Here is a 25,875-nt window from a genome sequence, read left to right on the forward strand (position 1 = left end):
AAGGGATTAAATGTCACATTCTGGGCCCAGGGCCGGCATCATCCCAGTAACTGAGAGATGTCCAGTAACCAGCGGGGAACAGCAGTTCCCTCTCCACTTCAAGCTGCCATCTTCTGGGGACAAACTTGCCCATGTTGGGTTTTGTCACAAGGATATCTGGGCCTGCCACAGCGAGATGGTATTTTGTCAACCCCCATGTGGGGTGAGATTGCAGTGAGGAAATTGGGACACTCAGAAACAGCAGCCAGAGTGGTGGTGGCTCCTGTTCACCCCGTACATAAGAATGTCAGAACGGTTGTCCCGGGTCAGACCAAAGGTCCACGTAGCCCACTATCTGTCTACCACCATGAGTGTATCCAGTTCCCTGGAGTAATTGAGGGGAGCCTGGTGGTAACAGACATGCCGGAGAGATTGGACAGCAAGTCCTTTGAGGGAGGACGATGGAGGGCTCTGCAAGGGAGGCTGGACCCAAGTTATTTGGCCTGTAACACCCCCACTAGTGGGATTGACAGGTGCAGCAGGTCTTGGCAGATGGGCCCCCGCAGCCGGAGTTTGGTCCCAGGGAAAGGCCCAGAGGGGTGCAGCCCCCAAGGCAGAACACAGGGCACACAGCCTGGGCTGCAGGGACTCCCTGGGGTGCTGCCCCTGCTTCCCCCTCCCAACTCAATGCTAAGGGCCATGCAAGGGGGTGGGGCCTGGGATCGCACCCTCCCTCGACAGGAGCAGCTGCCCTTTGTGAGCCCCGCCCAGCAGCAAGGGGCACGCATGCGCAGTTGGATAACGATGCACCCACCGCCCTACCCCTGCGAGGGACTGGGCCGAGGTGAACCGGAGCATGCGCAGTGCAGTCACCCGTGTCACGTGCTGAGGGCTAGCCCTGCAGGAACCCGTGGTGTAGCGCGCCCCGCGGACGTCCTGGGTCACGTGCCGAGGGAGCGCCCAGGCCGGGCTCAGCCGCGGCCCCTCCCCCGCTGGGCCGGTTCGAGGCGCCATGGCGGGCGGCGGGCGGGCGGAGGAGGCGGCCGGGCCCGAGGAGGCCATGGAGCGCCTGGCGGCGGCGCTGCGCCAGCGGCTGCGGGGCTGGGAGGCGGCGCTGGCGGCGGCGCAGCGGCTGCTGGTCTGGGAGAGGCCGCTGCTCAGCCTGGTCACGGCCGGCGGGCTCGGGGGGGCCCTGTGGTGAGAGGGGCGGGGCGAAGGGGGGCGCGAGCCGGGGGGGGGCAGGGGGAAGGGGGGTGCGAGCCGGGGGGGCGCGAGCCTGGGGGGTGAGGGGGAGCAGGGGGGAGGGGGGCGCGAGCCTGGGGGTGAGAGGGGGCAGGGGGGAGGGGGGTGCGAGCCTGGGGGGTGAGAGGGGGAAGGGGGGCGCGAGCCTGGGGGTGAGAGGGGGGGCAGGGGGGAAGGGGCGCGAGCCTTGGGGGTGAGGGGGGCAGGGGGGAGGGGGGCGCGAGCCTGGGGGGCGAGGGGGGGCGCGAAGCGGGGGGGCAGGGGGGAAGGGAGGCGCGAGGTTGGGGGGAGAAAGGGGGGAGGGGGGCGGTGGGGCTGGAGGGGCGGCGGGGGGGCAGGGGTCTAGGGTGCTGGGGATTTTGGAGCCCCCCCAGTGTGAGCAGGGGAGCTCCCCACTAACTGGCACTAAATGCTGCTGGGGTGATGCTGATGTCGGGTCCCTGGTTCTGCCCAGGCCCGTTTTGCTGTGACTGCACCTGCCGGGCAGTTCCCACTCCAGCTGGCTGCCTTGCTCGGGAGGGGAGGGCAGGGGAATTCAGCCCCGCAGTGATGCGTCTATTGAGGTGCGTCTCCTGAGTGGCTTTTTAAGGATTTCACGTGCTGCTGTTCTCATCTTCCTCATCTCCTGGTGCCTCAGGTGATTGTTCCGACTGGAACGCGAGGTCGGAAAGCAGCAGAACCCCCCCAGGAAACCAGATGCTGCGTTCAGACTGTCTCTCTGTGGAGATGTGATACTAATCTTGTGCATTTGTGAGGAGTGGGGCTCTCTGCCCCAATGTAGGTTCTTGTTCCCGCCTTGTCCCTTCCTCGCATATGCCATCTCATGGTGACGCTGCTGTGGTGAGAGAGCTGGAATTCTCTCCAGAGCCTGGTCAGTGCTACTTGGTCAGGAAAAACAGGTGTTGCTTTAGATGTGGGTGAGACAAGTGTTTTTCCCTTTCTCCCTAGGGGACTGAATGCACTATCACTTCTGGACAGGGACAAGTGCAGCCCTGTTCTAAGACAGAAAAAAATGTGGTCCATGGCGTTGGCTCTGTGCCCTGCTGTTGCCCCCTTCTCTGAGTGAGGTGCAGTTCGTGGAGATGCACATCTCAAATTGCAGCCAGGCTGCATAGCCCAAGATAAGGTATCTTGTGATGTCGCTGGTAGTCTCAGGGCTGCTCAGTTTTATTTAAATTTAGGGAATTCCTGGAACTCCTGGCAAGTTGTTTATGTGAGTTGGGCAGAGTTCACATGTCCCCAGCTTGAGGCCAATGAACCAGTTTCCTTTGGCTTAATGGCCAGTATAAAGCTGGGTGTGAGCAGTTCAGTGCCCAGTTCTATAATTCTCTCATGCATCAATTTCCAGGGTGTATTCGCTTCATGATCTTTATAGAAATCTAAGGACTTGGCTACACTTGAGTTACAGTGCTGTAACTTACTCCCCGTCCACACTGGCAAGGCACATAGAGCGCTGTATCTCCCTGGCTACAGCGCTGGTTGTACTCCAGATGGAGAAGAGGAATAAAGAGAACAGCGCTGGTGCTGCAGCGCTGGAGTGCCAGTGTAAACAGCGATTAATCTTACTACGCTGTAACTGACCTCTGGAATTTTCCCATAGTGCTTTTAACTAAAGAACTCTTTTGTCTTGTTGTGAACTCGGGGCTCCCGGAGCTGCTTATCTAAAAAACAAACACAGCAATTGTTAGCTCGAGCAGAGGCAGGAGGGAATGTCCACAGCTAGTGTTTGCTTGAGGAGAGAAACAGCACAGCGGTTGTGGGGGGTCCTGGGGTCCATTGGAGCAGCTGCTTATCTGGTCTGAAGGCTGTTTGCATTTAAGAGTGAATGAGAGAGGGGTGGGGGAAGTGGTTGGAATTTGCAAGGCAGGGAGCTGACACAGTGTCGCCTCTAAAAATCCACTCCCCCCCCCACCCCCATGCTCCCTGTCACACTCCACCCCCCCTTTTGAAAAGCACGTTGCAGCCACTTGAACGCTGGGATAGCTGCCCATAATGCACCACTCCCAACAGCGCTGCAAATGTGGCCACACTGCAGCCCTGGTAGCTGTCAGTGTGGCCACACTGCAGCGCTTTCCCTACACAGCTTACGAAGACAGCTGTAACTCCCAGCGCTGTGCAGCTGCAAGTGTCACCAAACCTGAAAATTCCTGCTTTGAAGTGTAAATGGAACTTCAGGTGATGTTCTGTAGAACCTCATTACAGAAAAGTGTTTCTAAACACACTTTGGGACATCTTCCGAGAACCTGGATGGTCTAAAGTGAGAGAGGCTTGAGGGGAGACTAAAGCAAAGCCTGGAATGACCCGGTGTCCCCAAAGCATCCTGTAGGCTAAGTCAGGGCAAATCTCCTGACTGTCTCAGAGCAGAAAGAGTGTGAGAACAGTGAGTAAAGTGCAAAGCTAGAAAACCATTGTGGGCAGTTGCATGCAGATGTTTACAAGATAATGTGAGCAGTGGAAAGAGAAATGAAATTGAGTTGCTGCCAAATCGCAAAACCATTGTTATGTCTATCAATGGTAGCAGCAACTAGAATGATCCAGGGCTGCATGAATGGAGGATGATGCAGGTTAGGATTGAGGTGTATTAGCCGAGCTGTCTTTTCGACTCCAGAATTAATTAATGGTGTCGGTGGGTCACGCTGGAGAGGTGCAGCTGAAGTGGGGTGGTGAGAGCTTACACTGCCTTTCAGAGTACGAAGTCTCACCTTTTCTGAGAAATAAAATTCTCCAAAATGTTTTTAAAAGACCGAAGTACAAGACTGTGTCCCTATTGCATGTGTTTAATAGCTGATGTGATCCCAAGAGAAGTGCTCTGTATACTCCTGGGGGGATGTGCCTAATGTGGGAGACTGTAAAAAATCAATGGTATAGTGAGCAGGGAGGGAGGATGAAGCAGCAAATATCCTTCACTGTGGGAACATCCAAAATGTGCCCATCCAGAAGTTACGCTGACATCTTACCAGCTGGCATCTAGCTTGCATAAAACAGTCCTTTGCATCTGCCCTGAGTATGGCGGTGCAAACCATGGGTAGTAGGGGTCCCAGCATACAGTATGCCATCTTGTCCAAAGAGGAGACCTCTGCGCAGATGTTCTGTCTAATGCCCCCTTGGTCCATGGGCTGCACTTCTGTATTCAAGATGAGGTCAGCCACAGTCCATAACACAGAAGTGTGTGGCTTGTGTTTGGCCTGGAGTAACCCTGCTGCTTTCATTTGACAAGCACAAACAGGCCTCTCCCTGCTTCCAGGGAGGTGCCAAGGGCTTCTACAGGATTTGGCCTCTGATAATAAAGTGCGTGCTCCTGCTGGCAGCTGTAGCTAATTGGAGCCTCGCCCAGGCGTGTTTCTAGTTAAATTCTTTGTCCTTGCTATATTGGTGCACTTCATCCCGTGGTCACAGTAGGTTAGTAACCCTAGTAATGTTCTGGGCTGGAAGGAGGCGCTACATACCACCTTGGTCCCTCCACTAATTGAGCTCAGTGTTTGGGGACCTTGGTCTCTTGCTAAGCCTATAACTGCTCTATATTTCTGTCCTGGCACATGCGTGCCTGCCTGTTTCCTCCCCCACGCACACAGCAGCAGCATTAACAAATTTGGAGGATGAGTGGCAGAACCAAGCTATGGCCTGGAATGAAAAACATCCTGTTTACTCATGTAAACAGAGAGTCTGGTTTTTTTGGCAAAATGTCCAGTCTGTGGCCTTCCAAACAGAAAAGGACAAAATTGGTCAGAAAATCTTATTTTTTTTAAATGCCGAAACAATGAACAATTGAATCTAAAATTATGGGAAGAAAAAAGGTACTTGACCAGTCACTCATTTAAATCATCTTCTGTTACTGTTTCCTCTTCCTTAAAATTACCCAGCTAGAAACTTGCCTAATATGCATCTCCTTAAATGACTATGAACTAATGTGCTGAATATAGAGGGTAAACCCAAAGCAGAGCTTTGAAGCTGGAGCTACGCTGTGAGGCTGATGTGTCTGGGAGGCTGGTGTATGAGGAAAGATTAAAGGAGCTAAATGTATCTAGTTTGGCTAAGGAACAATTACAGTGGATTAAAATGGGGTGTGGGACACACACACACACACACACTGTACACAAAATGGTTTAAGTGCCGCAGGTGGGGGGAGGCCTGAGTACAGTCCCATGGGGGCTATAATTGGCGATTATGAGCTGAAATTCAGAAGAGACACATTTAAGGTGAACAGTAGGAAAAACTTCCTGAGCTGGTGTGTTTCTAGCTGTAGAATCATCACCCCAAGAGAAGAGACAGGAGCAGTTCTGTCTTGGCCTCACTGAAAGGAAAGGGAGGTTGTTTTGCATGGCCCTTGATAAGACCTAATCTCTCTTCTGAGCTCTCTAACTTCTGATTCTTTGGTTTACCCTGGCGTTCAGCTCTCTGTTGCTCTGCACAGTGAGATGCGTGCACCTCCTGGTTATCTAGTCTGGATTTCTAGTGCACTTCCCTGTTTGAGGTTCATCTCTTGATAAGTGTTTCTAGCAAGGTGAAACCATGTGTGGTTTTGTGCTCCCTGGGCTGAGAGCACTTTCAGCCTGAAAGTATAGAGGCCGAGGAGTGTATCGCTCCCTCTTCAGCCTGTGGTTGGCCTAAGGATGGGGTTGACGGGCTCTGGAGGGAGTCTGGAAGGAGACATTAACCTTTCTTTACTGGCTGCTAGGGGGTGAGAAACCAAGAAGAATGGGGTGGAGTTGAGGGGTGGCATGTGTTTCATGAGCACCTTTTGCTGTTGAGTTTATGAAGTGTTGATTTCTGCCTTGGGAGGAGACAGCCCCTCTAGTTGGGGTGAGCATGGATCTCTGGGGCTGTTGGGTACAGGCCAGAATGTCTGTGAGGGAGATGGAAGAGCCTGGGATCCAATCCATCTACATCAGCTGAGTGGTAGAGCCACATGCTGCATGTGACCCATGCTCAGATCAGTAGGGGAGAGGACCAGCAAAAGAACTAGTGTTTGGAAGCAGATTCTGGATCGGTTTCTGTTGCCATCTAATGCTATCTGACGACGGTTTAGAAACCAATGCTTCATCTGTCACCACAGCTCTTTTCGAAACGCACCTCCTAAAGCGTCAGTTATACAGTGTGTAGCGCTGTGAGGATTTGTACTTGTGCAGCTGTCCTTATTCTGCAGCGGGGGAAGGAAGTCTGGCACAGAGGGGGAAGTCTGTCTGCCCACAAAGCCGCAGTTATGGATTCATCTTAGTAACGGGGGCTCACAGCTTTCTTCCCAGTGCATCAGCTACTGATGGCTCTGTTTGGTTTCCCAGGTTGTTTTCCTCCACTTCTCTGCGACCTCTCTTTCTCCTCAGCATCTCTCTGCTTGGAATTCTCTTGCTGGAGAGGTGGAAGCCCAGGTTCCTGTTTGACTTCTCTGGTAGGTGATGCATACTGCTGTAGCTGGGGAATCATGGGGATACAACTGCTGGGTCGTGGACAAATGCCGATATTCCCTGACCGTTATGGGTACTGCAGGTCCCCTCCTTCCCTTTCTTCAGGGCCTTGTTTTGCCTCCCTTGCACTGAGTGTGCTCAAATCCACAAACCAGCTTGGGCAGACTCCTTGGCGGGTTGGAGCATGTGCAAATAGGAGGCAACAATGGCTGGTGCAGTCAGAATGGCTGTCTGGGGGTTGATACAACTGCCTCAGTCAGTTGGAAGTTGCTGACAGCAATTCAGTTTGATGGGGGGGAGGGATAGCTCAGTGCTTTGAGCATTGGCCTGCTAACCCCAGGGGTGTGGGTTCAATCCTTAAGGGGGCCACTTGGGGATTGGGGGATTGGTCCTGCTTTGAGCAGGGGGTTGGACTAGATCAGGGGTTGGCAACCTATGGCATGCGTGCCATCACAAAGATGGCACGCAAGCCAATTTTTAATGGCATGTGGCTGCCTGCTGGGACTCCCCCGTGCCATTAAAAATCCTGCCCGGTGCAGTAAGCCGCGGGGTCCATGGTCCCAAGCGGGAACACCGGCCGAGCGCAGCAAGCCACCAGCCCCTGCCCCCCTTCTCCCCTCCCCTGGAGCCCTGCTACTGCGCGCACACAGCTCTGGGGGCCGAGGCTGTGCTCTCCCATGGGGCAGTGTTTGGCGCCACGGGGAGGGAAAGACGCTCCCCGCTGAACCGGAGCCCTGCCTCCGTGCACACAGAGCTCGAGGGGCCGGGGCTGTGCGCTCCCATGGGGCAGTGTTTGGCGCCATGGGGAGGGAAAGACGCTCCCCGCTGAACCGGAGCCCTGCCACCACGCACGTGGTGCTCTGAAGGGTGGGGCTGTGCGCTCCTGCGGAGTTGTGTATCTGGCTCTGCTTGGAGCCTCCTGGTAACGGGTCCGGGGTTGGGGAGGGTGGATAAGGGGTGGGGGCAGTCAGGGGACAGGGAGAAGGGTGAGTTGCATAGGAGGTGAGATCCTGTGGGAGGTCTCTGGAGGGGGCAGTCAGGGAGCAGGGTGGGTGGATGGAGCATGGGAGTTCCGGGGTCTGTTGGGGGCAGGGAGTGGATAGGGGTCAGGGGACAGGGAGCAAGGAGGGTCCTGGGGGGGGCAGTTAGGGTGAGGGGTCTCTGGAGGGGGTGGTCAGGGAACAAGGACCTGGGGTGGTTGGATGAGTCCGAAGTTCGGGGTGGGGGGGCTGTCAGGAGGCAGGGGTGTGGAGAGGGGTTGCAGCAGGCAGGGAGCAGGGAGGGTTGTTTGGGTTGGGAGTTCTGGGGGTCCTGTCAAGGGGCGGGGAGCAGTTGGATGGGGCAGGGAGTCCCAGGGGTCTCTCTGGGTGTGGGGGTGTGGATAAGGCTTGGGGCAGTCAGGGGACAAAGAGCAGGGAGGTTTAGATAGGGGATGGGGTCCTGGGGGGCAGTTAGGGGCAGGGACCCCAGGAGGGGGTAGTCTGGGGACAAGGAGCGAAGGGGTTGGGGGTTCTGAGGGGGGCAGTCACCCAGCTCTCTGCCCTGGGCCCTGACCCCCACCACAGCCCTCTGCCCTGAGCCCCGCACTCCCCCAGGCCCTTGCTCTGGGCCCTGTACCTCCCTCATACACACCCAGACCTCTGCTTGATTTCTTCACATACCCCCCACAACCCCAGCCCTGACTCTGGTGCTCCCACACATACCCAGCCCCCCCTCTGCCCTGACACCTGCACCCCCCTCACATGCCCCTAGCCCTGACTCTTGCACCCCCCCCACATCCCCAACCCCCCCGACATCCCATGCACTCCGCACATCCCCACCCCCACCCTGAGCACCAAACAGGAGCTCCTGTACCCCCACTCACATTCCCACCTGCACATGTAATGGGAGCTACCTGAGTAAGTGCCCCACACCCAAACCTCCTGCCCCAACCCTGAGTCCCCTCCCTCATTCCAGCTCCTTGCCAGACCCTTCACCCCCAGCCCTGTGCTTGGTCCACTCCAACCCTCAGCTCAGTGCAGAGAGAGGAGGAGAATGGGCCAGAACCAGGGAGAAGGTAGGTACCCACTGTCTGTGGCCAGGGCCGGGACCCCAGACCGGCAGCGAGCTGAGTGGATCTGGCAGTCAGGATCCCGGCTGGCCGGAGCCGGTGGATGGAACCCCTGAGCGGCAGTGAGCTGAACTGCTCAGACCACTGCTGGTCTGGGGGCCTGGCCACCAACCCCGCACAGCCTGCTGCCGGTCTGGGGTTCTGGCTGCCGGACCCTTGCCAGCCGAGGTCCCGGCCACAGGCCCCGCTCAGCCCACTGCCGGCCTAGGTGAACAGAACCCCAGATCAGCAGCGGGCTGAGCGGGCCGTCGGCATAAGATCAACATTTTAATTTAATTTTAAATGAAGCTTCTTAAACATTTTGAAAACCTTGTTTATTTTACAATATAACGCTAGTTTAGTTGTATAATATATAGACTTTTGGAGTGAGACCTTCTAAAAATCATTAAAATGTATTACCGGCACGTGAAACCTTAAATTAGAGTGAATAAGTGAAGACTCGGCACACCACTTCTGAAAGGTTGCCAACCCCTGGACTAGATGATCTCCTGAGGTCCCTTCCAACCCTAATAACCTATGATTCTGTGGGGCCTGGCGAGGCCCAGCTAACTTGGATACGCATGTCAAAAGGACAGTGACTGGGGTGATACAGTGTGTTTCTGCTGAATACTAGGATTATTCTGGCTCTGGGTCTCCTCTGCCAATTCAGATAGGAAATTCCTCAGAGCCTAGGTTCTCTGAACCAACGTCACTTTGTTAATCCTCCCTTTTTCTGAACAGCATTCTTCAGCTTCTGGGGGTCTGTGTCAAACAGTGCGTGGTACTGTCCTTTCCATAGGAACAGCCATCCTGGGTCAGACCAATGGTCCAGCTAGTCCAGGAACCTGTCTTCCTGCAGTGGCCAGTGCAGATCAGTAGGCAGAGTGAACAGAACAGGGCAATTATCAAGTGATCCATCCACTCTCGTCCAGTCCCAGCTTCTGGCAGTCAGAGGTTTAGGGACACCCAGAACAGGGAGTTGTTACCCTGACCATCCTGGCTAACAGCCATTGCTGAACCTGTCCTCCAGGAACTTATCCAGTTCTTTTTTGGACCCAGTTATAGTTTTGGCCTTCACAACATCCCCTGGCAATGAGTTCCACATGTTGACTGTGCGTTGTGTGCAGAAATACTTACGTATGTTTGTTTTAAGCCTGCTGCTGATTGATTTCATTGGGTGAGCCTTGGCTCTTGTGTTATGTGAAGAGGTAAATAATGCTTCCCTGTTCGCTTTCTCCACATCAGTCAGGATTTTATAGATCTCTATCATATCCCCCCTTAGTCATTTCTTTTCTAAGCTGAACAGTCCCAGTCGTTTTAATCTCTCCTCATACAGAAGCAGTTCCATATCCCTAATTGTTTTTTGTTACTTCACACCAGGCCTCAGAGTAGCAGCAAGGAAGAATATTCAAGCAAGGTGTGATTGGTTGCCATCTAGTTTGAACCCCTCCTTCAGCTACATTTATTAAATGAATAGACTTTAGGAAACAGCTTTGTATGTAGCTGCAGGAGGGACTCAAACTATATGGCAACCAATCACACCTTACTCTGAGGCCTAGTGTACACCTAAAACTTAGATCAACCTAGCCGCCTTGCTCAGGGGTGTGAATTTTTCACACCCATGAGAGACATCGTTAAGCCAACCTTAGCCCTCCTTCCTGATTTACCCACTTAGGTCACAACCTGGAGTTCAGTGTAGTCCGTTGTACCAAATGTCCTTAGCTCCCGCGAGGGAAGAGCCGTGTTCTGGCACCAAGGCGCCTCCTAGTGCCATGTGCCACAGCTGAGCGTGTAACAGCTCTTGTCTGAGTCTGGCCTCCAGTTTAAACCCAGAATGGCAGCCTGGTAGCTTCAGGGTTTGTACTTCCTGCAGAGCAAGAAACAGGTCACTACGGCACCTGTACGAGTGTCTGCATATACACACGCACACTCCTCAAAACCGGTATGTCAGTCTGGAGCATCATGGGAGACTGAGCGTCCTCAGTAATTCCACTTGTGGATGAAAGCTGGTACGAAACATCAGCTTTTATTCTTCAGTGTCTCACTCGCCACACAATCATGGACCACAATACGAGCACAGAGAAGCACAGCATGTTAGGAGCCGTATCAGAATGGAGTGGGTGCATTCTGTGCTCTGTAGCCACTTCCCCCTCTTTCCATTCAAAACTAACTCTTGCGATGTCACAGAAACATGAAGGTGCTTCCTGCAATGAGGATCAAATAAGGATCATTACTGGAGCACTGTACAGAACCAAGAGAGAGACACTTGCCCCCAGGATCCTGTTGTCTGTTAGACCAAACACCCTGGAACCGCAGTCCGCTGGCCGACCAGACGACAGGCAGAGCTGAAGGAAGTGCAGATCATTCCTACATTTTTTTTTTTTTGGTCTTGATATTTAAAGTCTATGCATAAGTGTACAAGAAGGGATTTGAATAGAGTATGTGACTGACTGGGAGTAGGGAGAGCTGCATCTGGGGTTAATGCTTCTGCCTCCACCCATGAAGTTCACTTCTCCCAGGGTCCAGATCCTCTTGTGACTGGAAAACACCTCAAGTCACACTCCAGCACCAGGGTGGAGGCCTGGCTCAGTAGCTGCATTCTGTATGGACAATAACTAGGACACAAATGAGTGCCTGGTGCTCTTTTAAAAAGGGGGCCTGCTTTCTAGCGGAGTTTGCACTGGGAATTTCTAAGAGCTGAGGAACCGCAGGCACCATCCCCTGACCTGAATACTGGCAGTTGCGTCTCTTAGATGGAATCTGGTGTGTCAAGCTGTGTTTACACTGGTTGTAGGTGAATGTAAATGCTTACCGTGAAATGTTGGCAGGCATTACTCTTCTGGACAGATGTTTAAGGCCCACTGGCTGTCCTGAATACATTGTCTAACCTCCCACTGATTTAATTGGGATGATGGCGGATGATATCTCAGGAAGAACATAAGAACGGCCGTACCGGGTCAGACCAAAGGTCCATGTAGCCCAGTATCTGTCTTCCGACAGTGGCCACTGCCAGGTGCCCCAGAGGGAGTGAATCTAACAGGTAATGATCAAGTGATCTCTCTCCTGCCATCCATCTCCATCCTCTGACGAACAGAGGCTAGGGACACCATTCCTTACCCATCCTGGCAAATAGCCATTTATGGACTTAGCCACCATGAATTTATCCAGTTCTCTTGTAAACCCTGTTATAGTCCAGCCTTGACAACCTCCTCCGGCAAGGAGTTCCACAGGTTGACTGTGCGCTGTGTGAAGACGAACTTCCTTTTATTTGTTTTAAACCTGCTGCCCATTAATTTCATTTGGTGACCCCTAGTTCTTGGATTTCGGTTGTACTTTGGTCGGCTGTGGCAGACACCGAGAATATGCTGCCATTCTGCATCTCCCAGAGCCACCATTGATTTGGAGCTGGGTTCAAAATCATTAGGAGTCAGCAGTTCTGGAAGGAGTCATCTCATTCCCCCTGTGACACCCTGGCCCCCCAGTATTCACCACAGTCATGTGGCAACCGAAATCCACTGGTAAAGAACGATCAGTAGGTGTACAGAGTTAGGATCCTATGCTGAGCCTGTCACACCCTCCATTGCCATAGATTCAGTCACTCTGCCATTGCTTGTGGCAGGGTCTGCTGCACTGCCGGCACTGGGATCCTGGGGAATTTCACAGCCCTGGTGCTATGCCCCAGGAAATAGGAGAGGTGGCAGCCAAAGGCCAGTGCAGTATCGCTTGTGCGATAACAGTGCAGGCGGTACCACCTAATGCAGCAAACAAACAAAAGAATGCCGGTGCCAAACACAACTTCCGGAGGGACATTGGCGTAGTGCAGGTGGCAGCTGCACCTCAGAGAGCTGGATCTCTGAGACGTCTCAGCATGGAGACGGGATAGACAGCAAGCGTTTTGCATCTACTACAAGAGAGAGGTAGACTCCCAGCACAGCGAAATGGCTGAAGTAATGATGCTTACACCTCATGCTGTGGCAGAAAACCATGGCTCTTGGTGTGTCCCTGCTGAGCTGATGAAATAGCCGCCAGAATGCAGACTGGCAGGGAGAGTGACTGGGCAGCTGACGGACTGATTATGGGAATCTGGGTCACAGACTCGAAGGATTGCCTCCTCCCCTCCGCACGCTGTCTCCCGCTGCAGTGCACAGCTCAGGAGCCTGTCGGTTTGGACTTACAGCAAAGGGAAGAGTTTGACTGACTTGCCCACCACTGTCATTTCTAGGGCCAGTGTACAGCGAACAGATCTGTTAAACAGAACAGCTTCCATCTCTGCGTCAGGACCGCTGGAGAGAGTTAAGTCTGAGAAGTCCAAGTCTCACTTAGCACTCTCCACGGGGAAGAATGCTTGTTTCTTTTTGCATCTCACTCAGCTGGGAGGTGAGACTGGACTAGACCAACCACTTCCACTTCCTGGTGAACAAGACTCCCAGGAGAGATTCCAAAGCCCTTCAGTTCATACAGGGTTTGGGAACCTGTGTTTTGCATATAGCTTGAATTCCAGGCCTAAATTCAGCCAACAACTGCCCTTTATTTGTATTGCACTTCTTGGATGTTTGAGGGGAAAAATCCAGTCAGAGCCTGGAATTGTGCAAGCATCAGGAAATGCCTTCAGTGCTGCACAGAAGCCCTGCTTCATTGTCCCCAAGTCTGTCCCCCAAGCTGGGCTGGAGAGATGTCTCGGCCAGTCAGCGTTTGCCCTCCAATAACCTGACTTGCATCAGTGCAGTGGGGCCCTGGGCACTTTGGTAGGACAAATAGTAAATAATGTCCATTTCCCAGGGGGGTCAGAGTTACACCCAGGAACCCTGCAACTAGTGAATTATACAGCAGGTCTGTGCTATTTGGTACCCAGTTGCGGGGCGGGGGATGTTTTTAGCATGCAAACATCCCGCCATGACTTGCAGAGAGGAGCCTACTTGGAACACTCTCAGCAGATGAATCTAGGGTGGCAGATGCTAAAGGAAATGCAGCATGTAGCTGGCAGCCCAGGGCATCAGATGAACCATGTTCAGGGACTTCGCTCTTCAGTTTTCAAACAGCCTCTGAGCTCCTATTTCGCCCAGCGCAGGAGCCTCATTGGTGCGTTGGTGGGAGTTCAAGGGATGCCCCTGGAAGTGCAGCTGCTCTTGTCTTTAATACAGTGTTGCAGCCTGTGGACGCGACAGGCCCAGCATTCAGAACGCCAAGTCAATCTGTACTGGTGTCCCTAGTGGAGATGGAATCTGTGGCCTGACTGCATTGCCTGCTGAGGTCTGAGACAAGTGCAGCCACTGGCCCCATTGCAGACCTCTGTGGGCTGAATTTGGGCTGTGTGCAATGCTTCAGCCACTCTGGTGCTGAAAGCAAACCTTTACCAGGAAGCGTTCCCGCTTATCTCTGCACATAAACACATGCAAACCCAAAAGCCATCTCTAGCCTGATTCCTGCACACAGGGGGATCCCCAGGCTAATTCTCTGCTCAGCTCCTAGCAGTTAAGCTGTCGTGTTTTATTTTTCACTTGGCTAACGAATCTCTCCTGCTCTGTCCCTACAGCACAGCCCTTGGAGGAGCCGGGAGGGGACAGGTAGGCTCACTTGTGACCTCTTAGGAAAGAGGGCAGTGGGGTGGTGAGTTCAGTGTGGTGATTTTGTCTGTCCTTCTCTCTGCCTGCCCCCCCCCCCTTTGCCCTTGCTCAGGATTGCTCCCCCGTCACACTGTAGCGTGTTTGTGTGCATGGTTCCTGAAATGCCTGTTGTTTAGCTGACACACAGCAGGGTTTGCCATGGTTCCTCCTCCTGCAGTGGGAGCTGTTTGCTCCATTTGCTCAGGAACAGCATTTTGAGATTCCAGGAAGCCTTGATCCCCTTCAAATATCTGTGTGCTTCTAGCACTCGGAATGTCCAGGATTTTTCCCTAAAGCTCAGGCAAAGAGGATCTTCCCCAAGCTCTTTTAAGAATCCCCAGAGAGAAGGAAATCCCTGGGATTGGCTTTTGTAGAGCTGTAATTGCATGCTTCCAGCCCCCAGTGCTTAGCCATTGGTTATGGGCAGCACAGTCACCCAGCGTTCCAGGGCATTTGTTACCTAGGGCTGCATGCTAGGAGCTCCCTGAGGTTTAATCCCAGCTCTGATGTTTCACCTCTTGACCTGTGACATGGGATGTTGCTGTTTGTGAGGAGATACTGTGTTTTGCAGCAAGATGCCTGGGCCCCCGCTCTTTCAGCATGGTTCAGCTGTCCCTCTTCAGACCCTGTCTGAGGTTGGAGTGGGGTGGGCAAATCAGAGAAGTGTCATTAGTGAAGTTAAATTTGAGATGCACCTGAGTAGTAGGAAGCCCTTGAAAGGGAGCCTTGATTCCCTGTTGCTGTTGTACCCCCAAATGAAGTGGGGTGTGTTGAAGGTTTGTCCTCTGACACTTGTATCTGTTTCTCTAGTGAGAGCATGACGGCCGGAGCACAGCCTCACCTTCTCAGCGTCCCCGAGCTGTGCTACTGCCTGGCTGAGAGCTGGGTCACCTTCCAGTTGTACCTGCAGGAGCTGCTGCAGTACAAGAGGCAAAACCCTGCCAAGGTAAACTTGGACCATGCCACTCCCCCTCTGCCGGAGGTGTTCCTCTTGTCGTCAGGGGCTCCTCAGATGACCTGGGGGATGGGAGGAATCTTAGGGCAAGATTTTCACTGATGATTGCGGGTGCTCTTCTTTTATCCCACCCTGCCCAGACTTCAGGGAGGGAAGCTTTGCTAATGAATAATTGTATTCCCAGCACCTGTGAGCTGGGGCCAAGCTTAACCCCTTATGGGAGTGGCTAGCTCTTTGTTTCTTTTGTTCCTTGATTTCTAGTCTGTAGGAAGTTTGCCCGATTACGGCTTTTGCCCTGTCACTGGCTCCATTCAGCTCTGGAAGCTATTTGTAGCTCTCTTGCAAGCAGCACCCTCAAGCTGCTATTCTCCAAACCCATTGTGCAGCGGTGGGCAGGCTCCTGAATGCCTGAAAGAATCTGGCATGAGCCTTGGGGTTGATGGATGTGCCAGATGTCGTTCGGAGAGGAATTACCTCCTTGTAGCCAGGTCTTGATTCTGGCCTGTATTAGGACCTCGACATCACCGAAGGTCAATGACATCCATACAGGCTACCTTTGTAGTAGGCTTGGTAGAATCCAGTGCGCTCAAGTTATAGAAACAAGTGGGGTTTTACTACATTTCCGTTGCTGGCTATACCCTCTTCTCAGACAGGCGACTCCACAGTTACAATATTCAGCCAGAGGCAGGGGAGAAAGCAACTCAAGACAGATGCCGTAAACATAGTCTGGTTTCCTCTAGTGTTGAGCTTGTATTAGTTAGAAGATGAGACTCAGAGTGCACCGAACTCTCCTATATGGCTTCCTTTACTTGGCGAACCAGCATTTCAGCTCACGCTGAGCACCAGTCTCTCCAGCCCAGATCCATTTGACAGACCTCCAGTACCCTATAACCATCATCTAACCCGTGAGAAGGGCCTGTGCCCCTTGCAAAGAGCAGAAGAGTCTGGGCTGGACGGTCACACGCCCACCAATTCCAGATGAGCCATACCAGGGAGTGGACAGGGCACCATGGATTGTGAACAAATCATCTAACGTCTCTATGTCTCGGTTTCCCCATCTGGTAACGGAAGGGACAGTATAGACTCTTCTGTAAAATGTTAATCTACAAATGAACAGCACTATCTAATGCCTAATTATAATATATCCTATCTTATTTCCAGGAGACCTTGTTGAACTTCAGAAGTGAGACAGTTAAGGATATTCCCATAAAAGTTCTTTAGTCGGGGGGCAGAGGGGTGATCACAGGTTCTTAGGTTTCCCTATGTCTCATCTACACTGACTTGCTTTTTTGCACTTCACTCTGCTTCTCCCCAGGGCTGGGAAGTTTGAGTTCTGACCATTAGTGCCGGGAGCTCAGCACAAAGCTAGGCCAGAATAAGTCATTGGGTTGGATCAGACTTTTGTGCGTTAAATTTGCGTTACAATATTTTAAGGTGAGAAATGGTGCCGAGCGAGTCTCTTGCCCCTGCTGCAGGGATGGCGTCTTTGCCTCTTGTCTGTTTTGTTAATCTCTCACCCCTTTGTTTCCCCAGTTCTGTGCAAGGGTTTGTTCGGGGTGCCTGATCCTGGCTATGGTCGGACACTATGTTCCAGGCATAATGATCTCCTCCATCATCTGTGAGTATAAGTGGCCCCTTCATGTCAGCTGAGACTAGTCATGACTTGCCAGAGTCATTTGATAAGTTGGTAGAAGTGTGCTCACGATTCTTTCATATCCCACAGCCCATACCAGATAAAGTGAGGTGCATAACCCCTCATCTCCCTGCCGCCTCAGGTCATTCGCTCACATACTGTTTATGTAGGACAGGGGTCAGCAACCTTTCAGAAGTGGTGTGCCGAGTCTTCATTTATTCACTCTAGTTTAAGGTTTCGCGTGCCAGTAATATATATTAACCTTTTTAGAAGGTCTCTTTCTATAAATCTATAATATATAGCTAAACTATGGTTGTATGTAAAGTAAATAAGGTTTCAGAATGTTTAAGAAGCTTCATTTAAAATTAAATTAAAATGCAGAGCCCCCTGGACTACTGGCCAGGACCCGGGCAGTGTGAGTGCTGCTGAAAATCAGCTCGCGTGCTGCCTTCGGCCCCCATGCCATAGGTTGCCTACCGCTGAGGTAGGACCTGCAGTGTGATGCAGTACCTCAGAAAGCCAGCAGAGGGAGCCACGGTCAACCAATGAACCCCCTTCCCAGATCTGCGCTGCTGGGTGATGACAGGCCGTGTAGCTGTAGGTGCCTTGGCCATGGCTCTAGAGAGACACGGTGGGCGAGGTGTTGGTCCAATAAAAGCTATTACCTCACTCGCCCTGTCCCTCATATGTGCTGAGTGAAGCAAGTGTTCCTGCAGGGAAGCAGAGAAATGCAGTGTCACTCTGAAACTTCAGCAGAGAACAAGTCCATGTCTACAAGGTTTGAAAGGAAAAAATTGCTGGGGAAAGAAAATGTGTATTTAACTTTCCCAAAGCGTTACAGGCAGCAGGAGGTAAAATTGGCTATCTTGGCTATCTTAAGATCACCCTAAAGAACTTCATTCTATAGTCAGGGCAACAGTTTGGAAACTTGGACTGCTGATCTGCTTACTCTTCCCCTGCTCCAGGGGACGTGTTAGCTTATCGGGTCACTCAGGTGTTCAGCACACAGGCTTCCTGTTGTGGCACAGCCTTGCTTGTAAGGCCTAGGCTGCTGCTGCCCTTTCAGAAGTCAGTCACTAGAATTAACCCCCAGCTATAGCTCCAGCTCAGAGGTCAGGAATGAGGTGTGTTGAGCGAGCTGCAGAGAGCTCAGGCTTTGGAATAGCAGGTGTGACAGGGAAGGACCGCTGTGCATGGGCTGAGCTGTTTGTGGATGAAAGCCGCCTGGACTAATAGGGTGGTGCTGCAGATCAGGAGTGAGGTGCATTGGCAGATCTGTAAGGGTGAAGCCAGTGCCATCAGACTGCTCTTCAGCTGACAGCGGGTTCCATTCCTAGCACATCATTCCTAGCGCTCATGTGCCTGGCTACTGGGAGAATTGGCCTGTTCCTTTCCTAGAGTAAGAGCGGCCACAGTGAGTCAGACCAAAGGTCCACCCAACCCCGTATCCTGTCTCTGACAGTGGCCAATACGAGGTGCCCCAGAGGGAATGAACAGAAAAGGGCAACTATCAACTGATCCATCCCCTTTCATCCAGTCCTAGCTCTTGGCAGTGAGAGGGTTTAGGGACACTGGGAGCCTGGGGTTGCACCTCTAGCCATTTTAGCTAAGAGCCATTGATGGACCTGCTTTCCAGGAACCCCTCTAGTTCTTTTTTTAGCTCAGTTATAATTTTGGCATTCACAGCATCCCCTGGCAGTGAGTTCCACCGGCTGACTGAAGAAATACTTCCTTATGTTTGTGTTAAACCTGCTGCCTGTTAATTACATGGGTGACCACTGGTTCTTGTGTTATGTGAAGGAGTAAGTAACACTTCCCAATTCACTCTCTCCACACCAGTCATGATTTTATAGACCTGTCATATCCCCTCTTAGTCGTCTCTTTTCCAAGCTGAACAGACCCAATCTGTCTGTCCTCTCCTCATATGGAAGCTGTTCTATACCCCTCCTCATTTTGGTTGCCCTTTGCTGTACCTTTTCCAATTCTAGTACATCTTTTTTTTAGATCAGGTGACTAGAAGTGCCTGCAATATTCAAGGTGTGGGCGTGCCATGGATTTATATCGTGATGTTATATTTTCTGTCTTATTAACCCCTTTCCGAATGGCTAACATGTTCCGGGTTCCTTCTGCATTTCCAGTGCTCAGCATTCTGCTCTGGCCACTGGTGGTTTACCATGAGCTGATCCAGAGGATGTACACTCGGCTGGAACCTGTCCTGATGAAACTGGACTACAGTATGAAAGCAGAGACCCTGCACCTGAAGCACGAGAAGAGAAGTAAGGCAATGCCTTTTCTCAGTTCTCTCTGCCTTGGCCGGCTGGGAAAGTGGCACTGGCAAGTTGGAATAGGTGTGGAATGCCCGAGAAATGCCCTCCCCAAGGAGGAGGGGGAAATAGTGGGGGGAGAAAGGATCATCCTAGAGGTTATGACTAGGACTGATGGGGTAAAACTGAGCAAAGTATGGGGAGAGACTGCTTGGCAGTGACCTGTCAAGCAGTGAAAGAGGTTCCTAGGGGAAGTGAGGAGAGCTCCATTACTTGGGATGCTTGGCTGGGCTGGGCAGAACTCTAGCGAAGGGCCTGAAGGGAACAAACCTGGCCTGGCTCTTTGGGCGGGGTGGGGATTGACCAAATGGGACCCCGCAGCTCCTTCCCTCCCTTTCCGGGATTCTGAGCCTGGTGCCGCTCAGTGACGTTTCTTCCATTTCCGCACACAGAGCGCCAAGGAAAGAGTGAGCCCATGGCCGGCGATGAGCCAATGGCGGAGACCGAGAGTGAGAGCGAGGCGGAGCTGTCTGGCTACTCCCCGGTGGTAAGGGCTGCAGAGGAGCCCTCTCCTCCCTGCCAGCAACTCCCCAGAGAGCCAGGAACAGAGGGCTGGTCAGAATGCAGCCACAGTGGTAACCAGCAGCAGAGCTGTGCAAGTCGTCCCTGGCCTCTGGAAAGTCACCAGTGGATTCTAAGGGAGGGGTGCGAGCTGCCTCTGTGGAGGGGCTGTCACTGGGAGCCTGCTGGTGAGGTAGCCCCAGGGGCAGTGTGGCGGAGTGCAAATCCCAGGGACCCTTGTGGAATTGGCGCACTTGAGCCCCAGAGTAAGGGAATGCCCTGCCCTGCTCTCCTGCCCCCTCGAGCCAATGACTAGAGTAGCCTCGATGGGCTCAGGAAGGAGTCACGCTGCACCTGTCTCTGCCGGCCTGCAGGCAGCGGTGCTGGTGGTGCAGATGGCTCGCTATTTCCTGGAACCCTGACCACACCTAGGGTAAAGGGTCATGGAGCTGTTCCCCGCCATTCGCACTTGCACAGTAGATGGGAGATGTGTAGTCCCATTTATTTCCACACTGATGGGGTCATCAGGGCAGCTGTCTGGTTTTGCTGCAGCTGCCAGTGGAAGGAGAAGCTGGGCTGGGAGGTGGGAAGCTGTGGGTTACATGGAAGCATCTGCCGTGGCCCACTGCTGCTGCATGTGTGGATGTCCTTTCTGGCATGGCCTGTTGGCACTAGTGTGAAAGGGGGCCCTGCCCTTTGCGACAGTGCTGTAGCCACCACAGGAGGAGGGAGAATCCCCTGCTGTGAGGATTTCTAGGGCTCGCAGGATTTCACTGGGCCCTCCATGTGGGGCACTGGCAGGATGCAAACCCATCCGAGCTCACTCCAGGAGCAGCAAGGATGAACCTGGGCGTGGACAGTGTAATGAGGATTCTGCCCAGCCCCCTGCTTGTACAGCGTGAGAACCCTGTGTAACAGTTCATCTGGCAGGTACCTTCTGCCCCTGCGGCTCTGGTCTGTGCAGAGGAGCCAGCAGGGAGCACTGCTAGCTTGGCACCCAAACCTAACTGTCCCCTCTGCTCTCCTCCGCCACAGGTGGATGTGAAGAAGACTGCTCTAGCGCTGGCGATTACAGACTCAGAGCTCTCTGATGAGGAGGCCTCCATCCTGGAGAGTGGGGGCTTCTCTGTCTCCAGGGCCACCACCCCGCAGCTGACTGATGTTTCTGAAGGTAATTCCCACCCTCACCCCCACGCTTTGTCCTGAAACCGCTGTCTGGTAGGAACAGGCCATCACTGTCCCTTCCTCCACCCCTGGAGGGCAGGGCGCGAACCAGTCTGTTTGCAGGGGAAAGGGCCGGAAGGGAGCCAGGAGACCCTCACTTGACAGTAAAGGTGGCATGCTCCATCTCCCTCATCGCTGGGCTGGGAGTCTGTATGTTGTCATTTCTGGGTGTTTGAAACTCTCCTAGCCGGGCTGTTAGCCCAGCCCCCATGAGGATGGGATCTGCCCAATGGCTGCCTTGGGCGGGAAGGTGTTAGCAGCAGCACATCTTGTCATGGCTTCCCCGCTAGCCATGACTGCTCTGGCTATCTGATCTCTGCTCCCGGATGATCCCGCTCCATGCCCTGCCCTGATCCCTGTTAACTCTGGAAAGGGAGGCAGCACAGTCCTCAAGGGCTCTGCCAACGAGCAGAGGTGCAGGCAAGCCCAGCCAAGTGCTGACGTGTGCTCTGGCGCCCAAGCTGTGCCTGACATTGTACAAAACAAAGCCAGAAGCCTTGCCCCACTGCGCTCGCTGGCTCCGATGATGGCTGTGTGCTGGTGACAACAGGATCACGGGGCTGGTTGCGTGTGTGCAGGAGGAGTCGCGGGGATTGGGTAATCCACGGGAGTGTAGCTCGTCAGACACTTTGGGGTGGATTTGAGGAGGGAGAGAGTGGAAGAGTGACAGAGGAGTTCTGGGCATGAACAGGCCCAGTGGCAGGTGGAGGATGGCAAGAAGGGGGTGGTCAGGTGACACCCCATGTGGGGCAGAGTGAAAGGAGGTGGCTCCTAGTCAGGAAGAAGCTGAATTGTGGGAGAGCGAATCCAAACCCTCAAGCACTCCTCTCGTGGGAGTACAGGGCAACTCCTGCTTCCACACTAAGCAGGATGGAGCAGCCCCAGGGGGCAAATATCAGCTGTTCTTTCCGCTGGCGCAGGCAGACGCGCAGCCTGGGTCCAAGGTGCTGGGACTGTGGAGGGTGGGAGAAGCACCGGAGAGCTGCAGCTAATGCTGTTGCCTGGCTGTGCCTTTCAGACCTGGATCAGCAGAGCCTGCACAGCGAGCCGGAGGAGTCCTTCGCCAAGGACCTGGCAGAGTTCCCCTCCGTGGAAGAGTATCATTCCAGAGACCTGGGGCCGCAAAGTGACGATGATGCCTTCGGCCTGCCACTGGGCGCTGAGCTTGCCCATGCTGCCCACGAGCTGGACTCTGTGGAAAAGGAAGCTGTGGACTCTGACCTCTCCGTTCTCCATCTAGCTTCTCCTCTCCATTTTGTAAATACGCACTTCAATGGGAACGGGCAAGTGGCGCCAGGCGGCACAGAGCCGCAGACTGCTGCGGCCCCCGGCCTGGGCCTTTGCATCGATGCACTAAGTGAGGAGATTGTCACCACTGCCATCACCACGGTGGTGCAGAACACCCTCTCAGCCTTGCTGCGCTCCTCTGAAGCTAGCGAGGGGCCTTCCCTCTCAGAGTTCCTCCCCACTGATCCTGAAGAGAAACTGAATTTCCAGGCACAGCTGTCAGAGACCGAGGTGGTGGGAATGGAGACTGGCGCTCCGCCGGAGGAGGAGGGGGAAGTGGATGACTTTGAGCTACTGGATCAGAGGGAGCTGGAGCAAATGGATGTAGAGATGGGGCTTGGAGGAGAGCCGGAAGTGCAGGAATCGCCCATCACTCCAGTTCCAGCTTCCTCGCAGCCCACATTTTCCGAGCTGCCAAAGCAAGAGGATCCAGAGGAGGCGGCGTCAGCAGCGTCTTTGTCTTAGGTCATCTCTGTCGCCCCCTCTTTCCTTGTCCTCCCTGGAAGGAAGGATGGACGGACAGACTCATTCAGTGGTGTCCAGTCCGTTTTAGATATTCATGTTGACCAGGATGGCACAAAGGCTGTGTTCGTGCGCTGTGTCTGGAATAACCCATCCTTCCCAGCCCAGCCTTCCTCGATCTGAGTGAGGAGAGGAACCAGGCCGCAGTTGTAACACCAACCCCAGCAAAAGCTTCCTAGTGATGGTGCAGTATTTTGGTCTGTCTTCTGTTTGTCTTTCGTTTTGCACGCAGAGTACTGAGCTAGATGTAGCTGCTGCTATCCCCACATCCCTGGTAGGACAGATGCAATCTTATTTTATTGGGTTTTTAAACGGCTAAAAGTGTAAATAACTTTAACTGTCTTTGATTGAGCTGGATGGGGGGAGGGGAAGGAACTACAACTCAGATCTCCGGGTGGGGGGAAGAGCAGAGGCAGGCCACTTCCTACCAGCAAGGAAAGGTGGGTGGATGCAGGAAGGGACCTGCGAGCCTGATACCAGATTGTGGTATCCTCTCCATCAAACCAAGCGTTGGGCATTTCCCTGTGTGTCTGGCCTGAATTATGCTCCCTCCCTGCCTTGGAGACCACTGCTGGGAATGGAGCAGCTTCCAGGGCTGGACTGATTGCTCCTTGCCCCGGTTCTCTCCTGTCTTTAACTCTGCGGCACACGGATGGCTCCTCAAACCATTGTGCTCTAAATAGGCATGACCAAGCCAGACCCCCGAGTGCCGCTTCCTCTTGTATAGTGTCTCACTGTGGCATCTGGCTGGCTTTCCGGTGGCTTGGGAGGAGTTTATAAACTTGGCTTGTGCAGCAGAGAAGAGTCTGACTGTTTTGTGGCCCTAGTCCGAGGGGCTGCGCAGACAGTAATTGTGTGAGAGGGGACCCCCCCCCATCTAATTTTTTAGATAACTAAAGGCTGTTTTTAGGCAGTGTTCTGTAATCTCTTACTGCACTTTATGTCCCAAGTGGCCCCCGCCCAAGGCTGGGCCACTACAACTCCACTCTACCACCTGTCCTTGGCTTGTCCCTGCTGTGAGCACTTGGCATCTCAGTTCCAGTCCCAGCACAGGATCGTTCACTGCTGCCCAGTGAACCTGCTCCTCCTCTGGCAGGGCTGCCCTAGCTGGGTCTGGGAGCTTTCAGGGCAGTGTGAGGGACTGAAGAGCTGCCTCAGGTCCTGTCCTCTCAAGCAAGCCTGTTGGAAGCACCTCCTATTCTAGCCCAGTTGGGTACCCGGCGCTTCCTGGGACTGTCCCAGAGTGTACTGTGGACTAGGTTCTGTCTCGCAGCCACAGGCCATCCTAGCTCTAGTCCCTGCCTGAAAAGGCTCCTGTTGTGTTCCTGGAGCAGGGAATGGGCATCCTTGGCCGTAGCTCTGGCATGGGAATAAGAGAGGCTCTACTGACTCTCATGGGGGAGCTGTAAACTGACTTGGCAGCTTGTGCGTACAAGCCAGCAGAAATGTCTCAGCCAGCGGGTGAAGGCTCAGCACGTATCCTAGGCCTGTTTGGTCTAGCTCTGTCTCCACACAGACAGTGGAGCACTGCAGGTGTATGTGGAAAGAATCTCTGAGAAATGGTGGGCAGCAGAACTTTGGGCTCTGCCTCGGGCATATAGGCCAACACACCCAAGAGCAATGCTGCCTGGAGTCCTGCCTGTCGTCGCCCCCAGTACGTACAACCCCTCTCACTTTCGTAACCCTCGTACTGTCTTAATGTACCCCAGGATCTGGCTGAGACTGCCCGAGCAGGGAACTCTGTGTCCCCATTGCACGTAGACCCTGCAGCGTGAGGGTCCTTGGCTAGAGGGAGTGGAGGAATGGGAATCTTATCTGCAGGTGAGTCTCATCTTACATGCATTTAACACACACACATTCAGCTTTGCATGGTCAGCAAAAACAAAAAAAGCAAAATAACAATTTCAATACTGTACCTGTAGTGCTGGCGATTCTGCCTGCCATTACACTCAATGTCATTTTGACTATACGCGATTTTTGCTTTACGCGCTGACAGCGGAACGTAACCCCAGCGTAAGATGAGACTTGCCTATATGTACAGGGCTGTTGCAGCCTCTCCTATCAATTCTTACTTGGGGTGCTGCAGTCGAGGAACATATGGAAAGTGAGAGGCTGCATGGCCGTGGCCACCAGTCCCTGGAATATGGGCCCAGGGTGTGAGTCTGTCTAGCCTGAGTGCAGAGGCAGGATGCCTTGCCATGCTTCCCTGCCTCCCAGACAGCACTCTCTCTTCCAGGAGCTGAGACTGTCAGCTCGGCACACACCCAGGCGCAGCCCCTTGACTGGATTTCTCATAACTAACAGCAGAGCTTTTAAATCAGCAGTGACTTGTACTTCAGAAAACTCAGCTGAGATAACCAGGGGATGGGAGCAGAGGCCCAGTGATTTCCTTGCTGCACCCCTTGGGCAGAGCATTTTGGAGAGTTCTCTGGCCCCACGACGGCAGTTGAAGCTGGGCTTCGGCTGTGCTGCTGTGTTGTGTGTGGGCTAATCCCCCTATTTCCATGTCTGTGTGGGACAGGGCAGACTCCAGAGGTGTTGGTAGCTCTGTCACTATTTGACTGTTCAAAGCATGGACTCGATGGACACTTCTCCACTCTGTATGACTTCTATGGAACGCTCCATTGAGCAGGGGAGTGGTGGCTTGTGGATCTATGAATTTTTAACGGTAGCCCCTCCTTGCCTCTTTCGAGCTAGGACGATCTGCTTTCAAATCCTAGGTTTGGGAAGCGTTAGATTATTTATTGAGTAGATAATATAGAGGCACTTCCTGAAAACCTCCTCCTAGCCCAGCGAATGCCAAACGCCCAAATAGAGCCTGTTCTCACCCCCTTTAGCAGAGCAGTGTAGCCCCTAGCAAGCAGTGTCCTTCCTCGGATAACTCCATGTCGGATGAGGGTGGCTGCAGTCTTCGATGTAAATTAGATAAGCGCCTGGTAGGCTGCCAAAGCAAAATGTCAGCCCCCTTGTCCTGCATTGCATTGGGAATCCCGTGCGCAGCGCAGCATCCTGCGGGCTACAGGGTTGTGTGCATGGCCCACATGGCAGCCGCCCACGTTCAAATGGTGCTAACGTTGTTCTAAAAAGCCTCCGCCAAAGTATCCAGTGAACAGG

The 25,875-nt window shown here is 53.4% G+C and overlaps 1 protein-coding gene across 4 annotated transcripts; it reads left to right on the forward strand.

The window, feature by feature from the left end:
* The first annotated feature begins 1,568 nt into the window (after window positions 1-1,568).
* Window positions 1,569-24,651, forward strand: RETREG2 (reticulophagy regulator family member 2). 4 transcript variants are annotated; one of them, XR_004002530.1, is made up of 10 exons: window positions 1,569-2,347; window positions 6,501-6,607; window positions 14,246-14,276; window positions 15,126-15,261; window positions 16,804-16,888; window positions 19,042-19,179; window positions 19,620-19,714; window positions 20,764-20,899; window positions 21,971-22,945; window positions 24,471-24,651. XR_004002530.1 is itself a non-coding variant. In XM_030579356.1 (9 exons), exons 4-9 carry the CDS (start codon window positions 15,133-15,135, stop codon window positions 22,702-22,704), a joined length of 1,317 nt encoding a protein of 438 aa, XP_030435216.1. In that variant the 5' UTR covers window positions 1,569-2,347; window positions 6,501-6,607; window positions 14,246-14,276; window positions 15,126-15,132; the 3' UTR covers window positions 22,705-24,651. The 4 variants fall into 4 exon arrangements, 3 of the variants coding, with proteins under 3 accessions (XP_030435216.1, XP_030435219.1, XP_030435217.1); XM_030579356.1 differs by having other exon boundaries at window positions 21,971-24,651; XM_030579359.1 differs by lacking the exon at window positions 1,569-2,347 and having other exon boundaries at window positions 6,331-6,607; window positions 21,971-24,651.
* The last annotated feature ends 1,224 nt before the right edge of the window (window positions 24,652-25,875 follow it).

Source organism: Gopherus evgoodei, chromosome 11, assembly GCF_007399415.2.
Source record: "Gopherus evgoodei ecotype Sinaloan lineage chromosome 11, rGopEvg1_v1.p, whole genome shotgun sequence".
Classification (NCBI taxonomy): domain Eukaryota; kingdom Metazoa; phylum Chordata; order Testudines; family Testudinidae; genus Gopherus; species Gopherus evgoodei.

Excerpts from the sequence above, each read along its gene's own strand:
- RETREG2 (XM_030579356.1), top strand. The coding sequence starts at position 15,133 with ATGACGGCCGGAGCACAGCCTCACCTTCTCAGCGTCCCCGAGCTGTGC. Across the intron at positions 15,262-16,803 it reads AGAGGCAAAACCCTGCCAAG|TTCTGTGCAAGGGTTTGTTC; the intron begins GTAAACTTGGAC and ends TTGTTTCCCCAG. Across the intron at positions 19,180-19,619 it reads CCTGAAGCACGAGAAGAGAA|AGCGCCAAGGAAAGAGTGAG; the intron begins GTAAGGCAATGC and ends TTCCGCACACAG.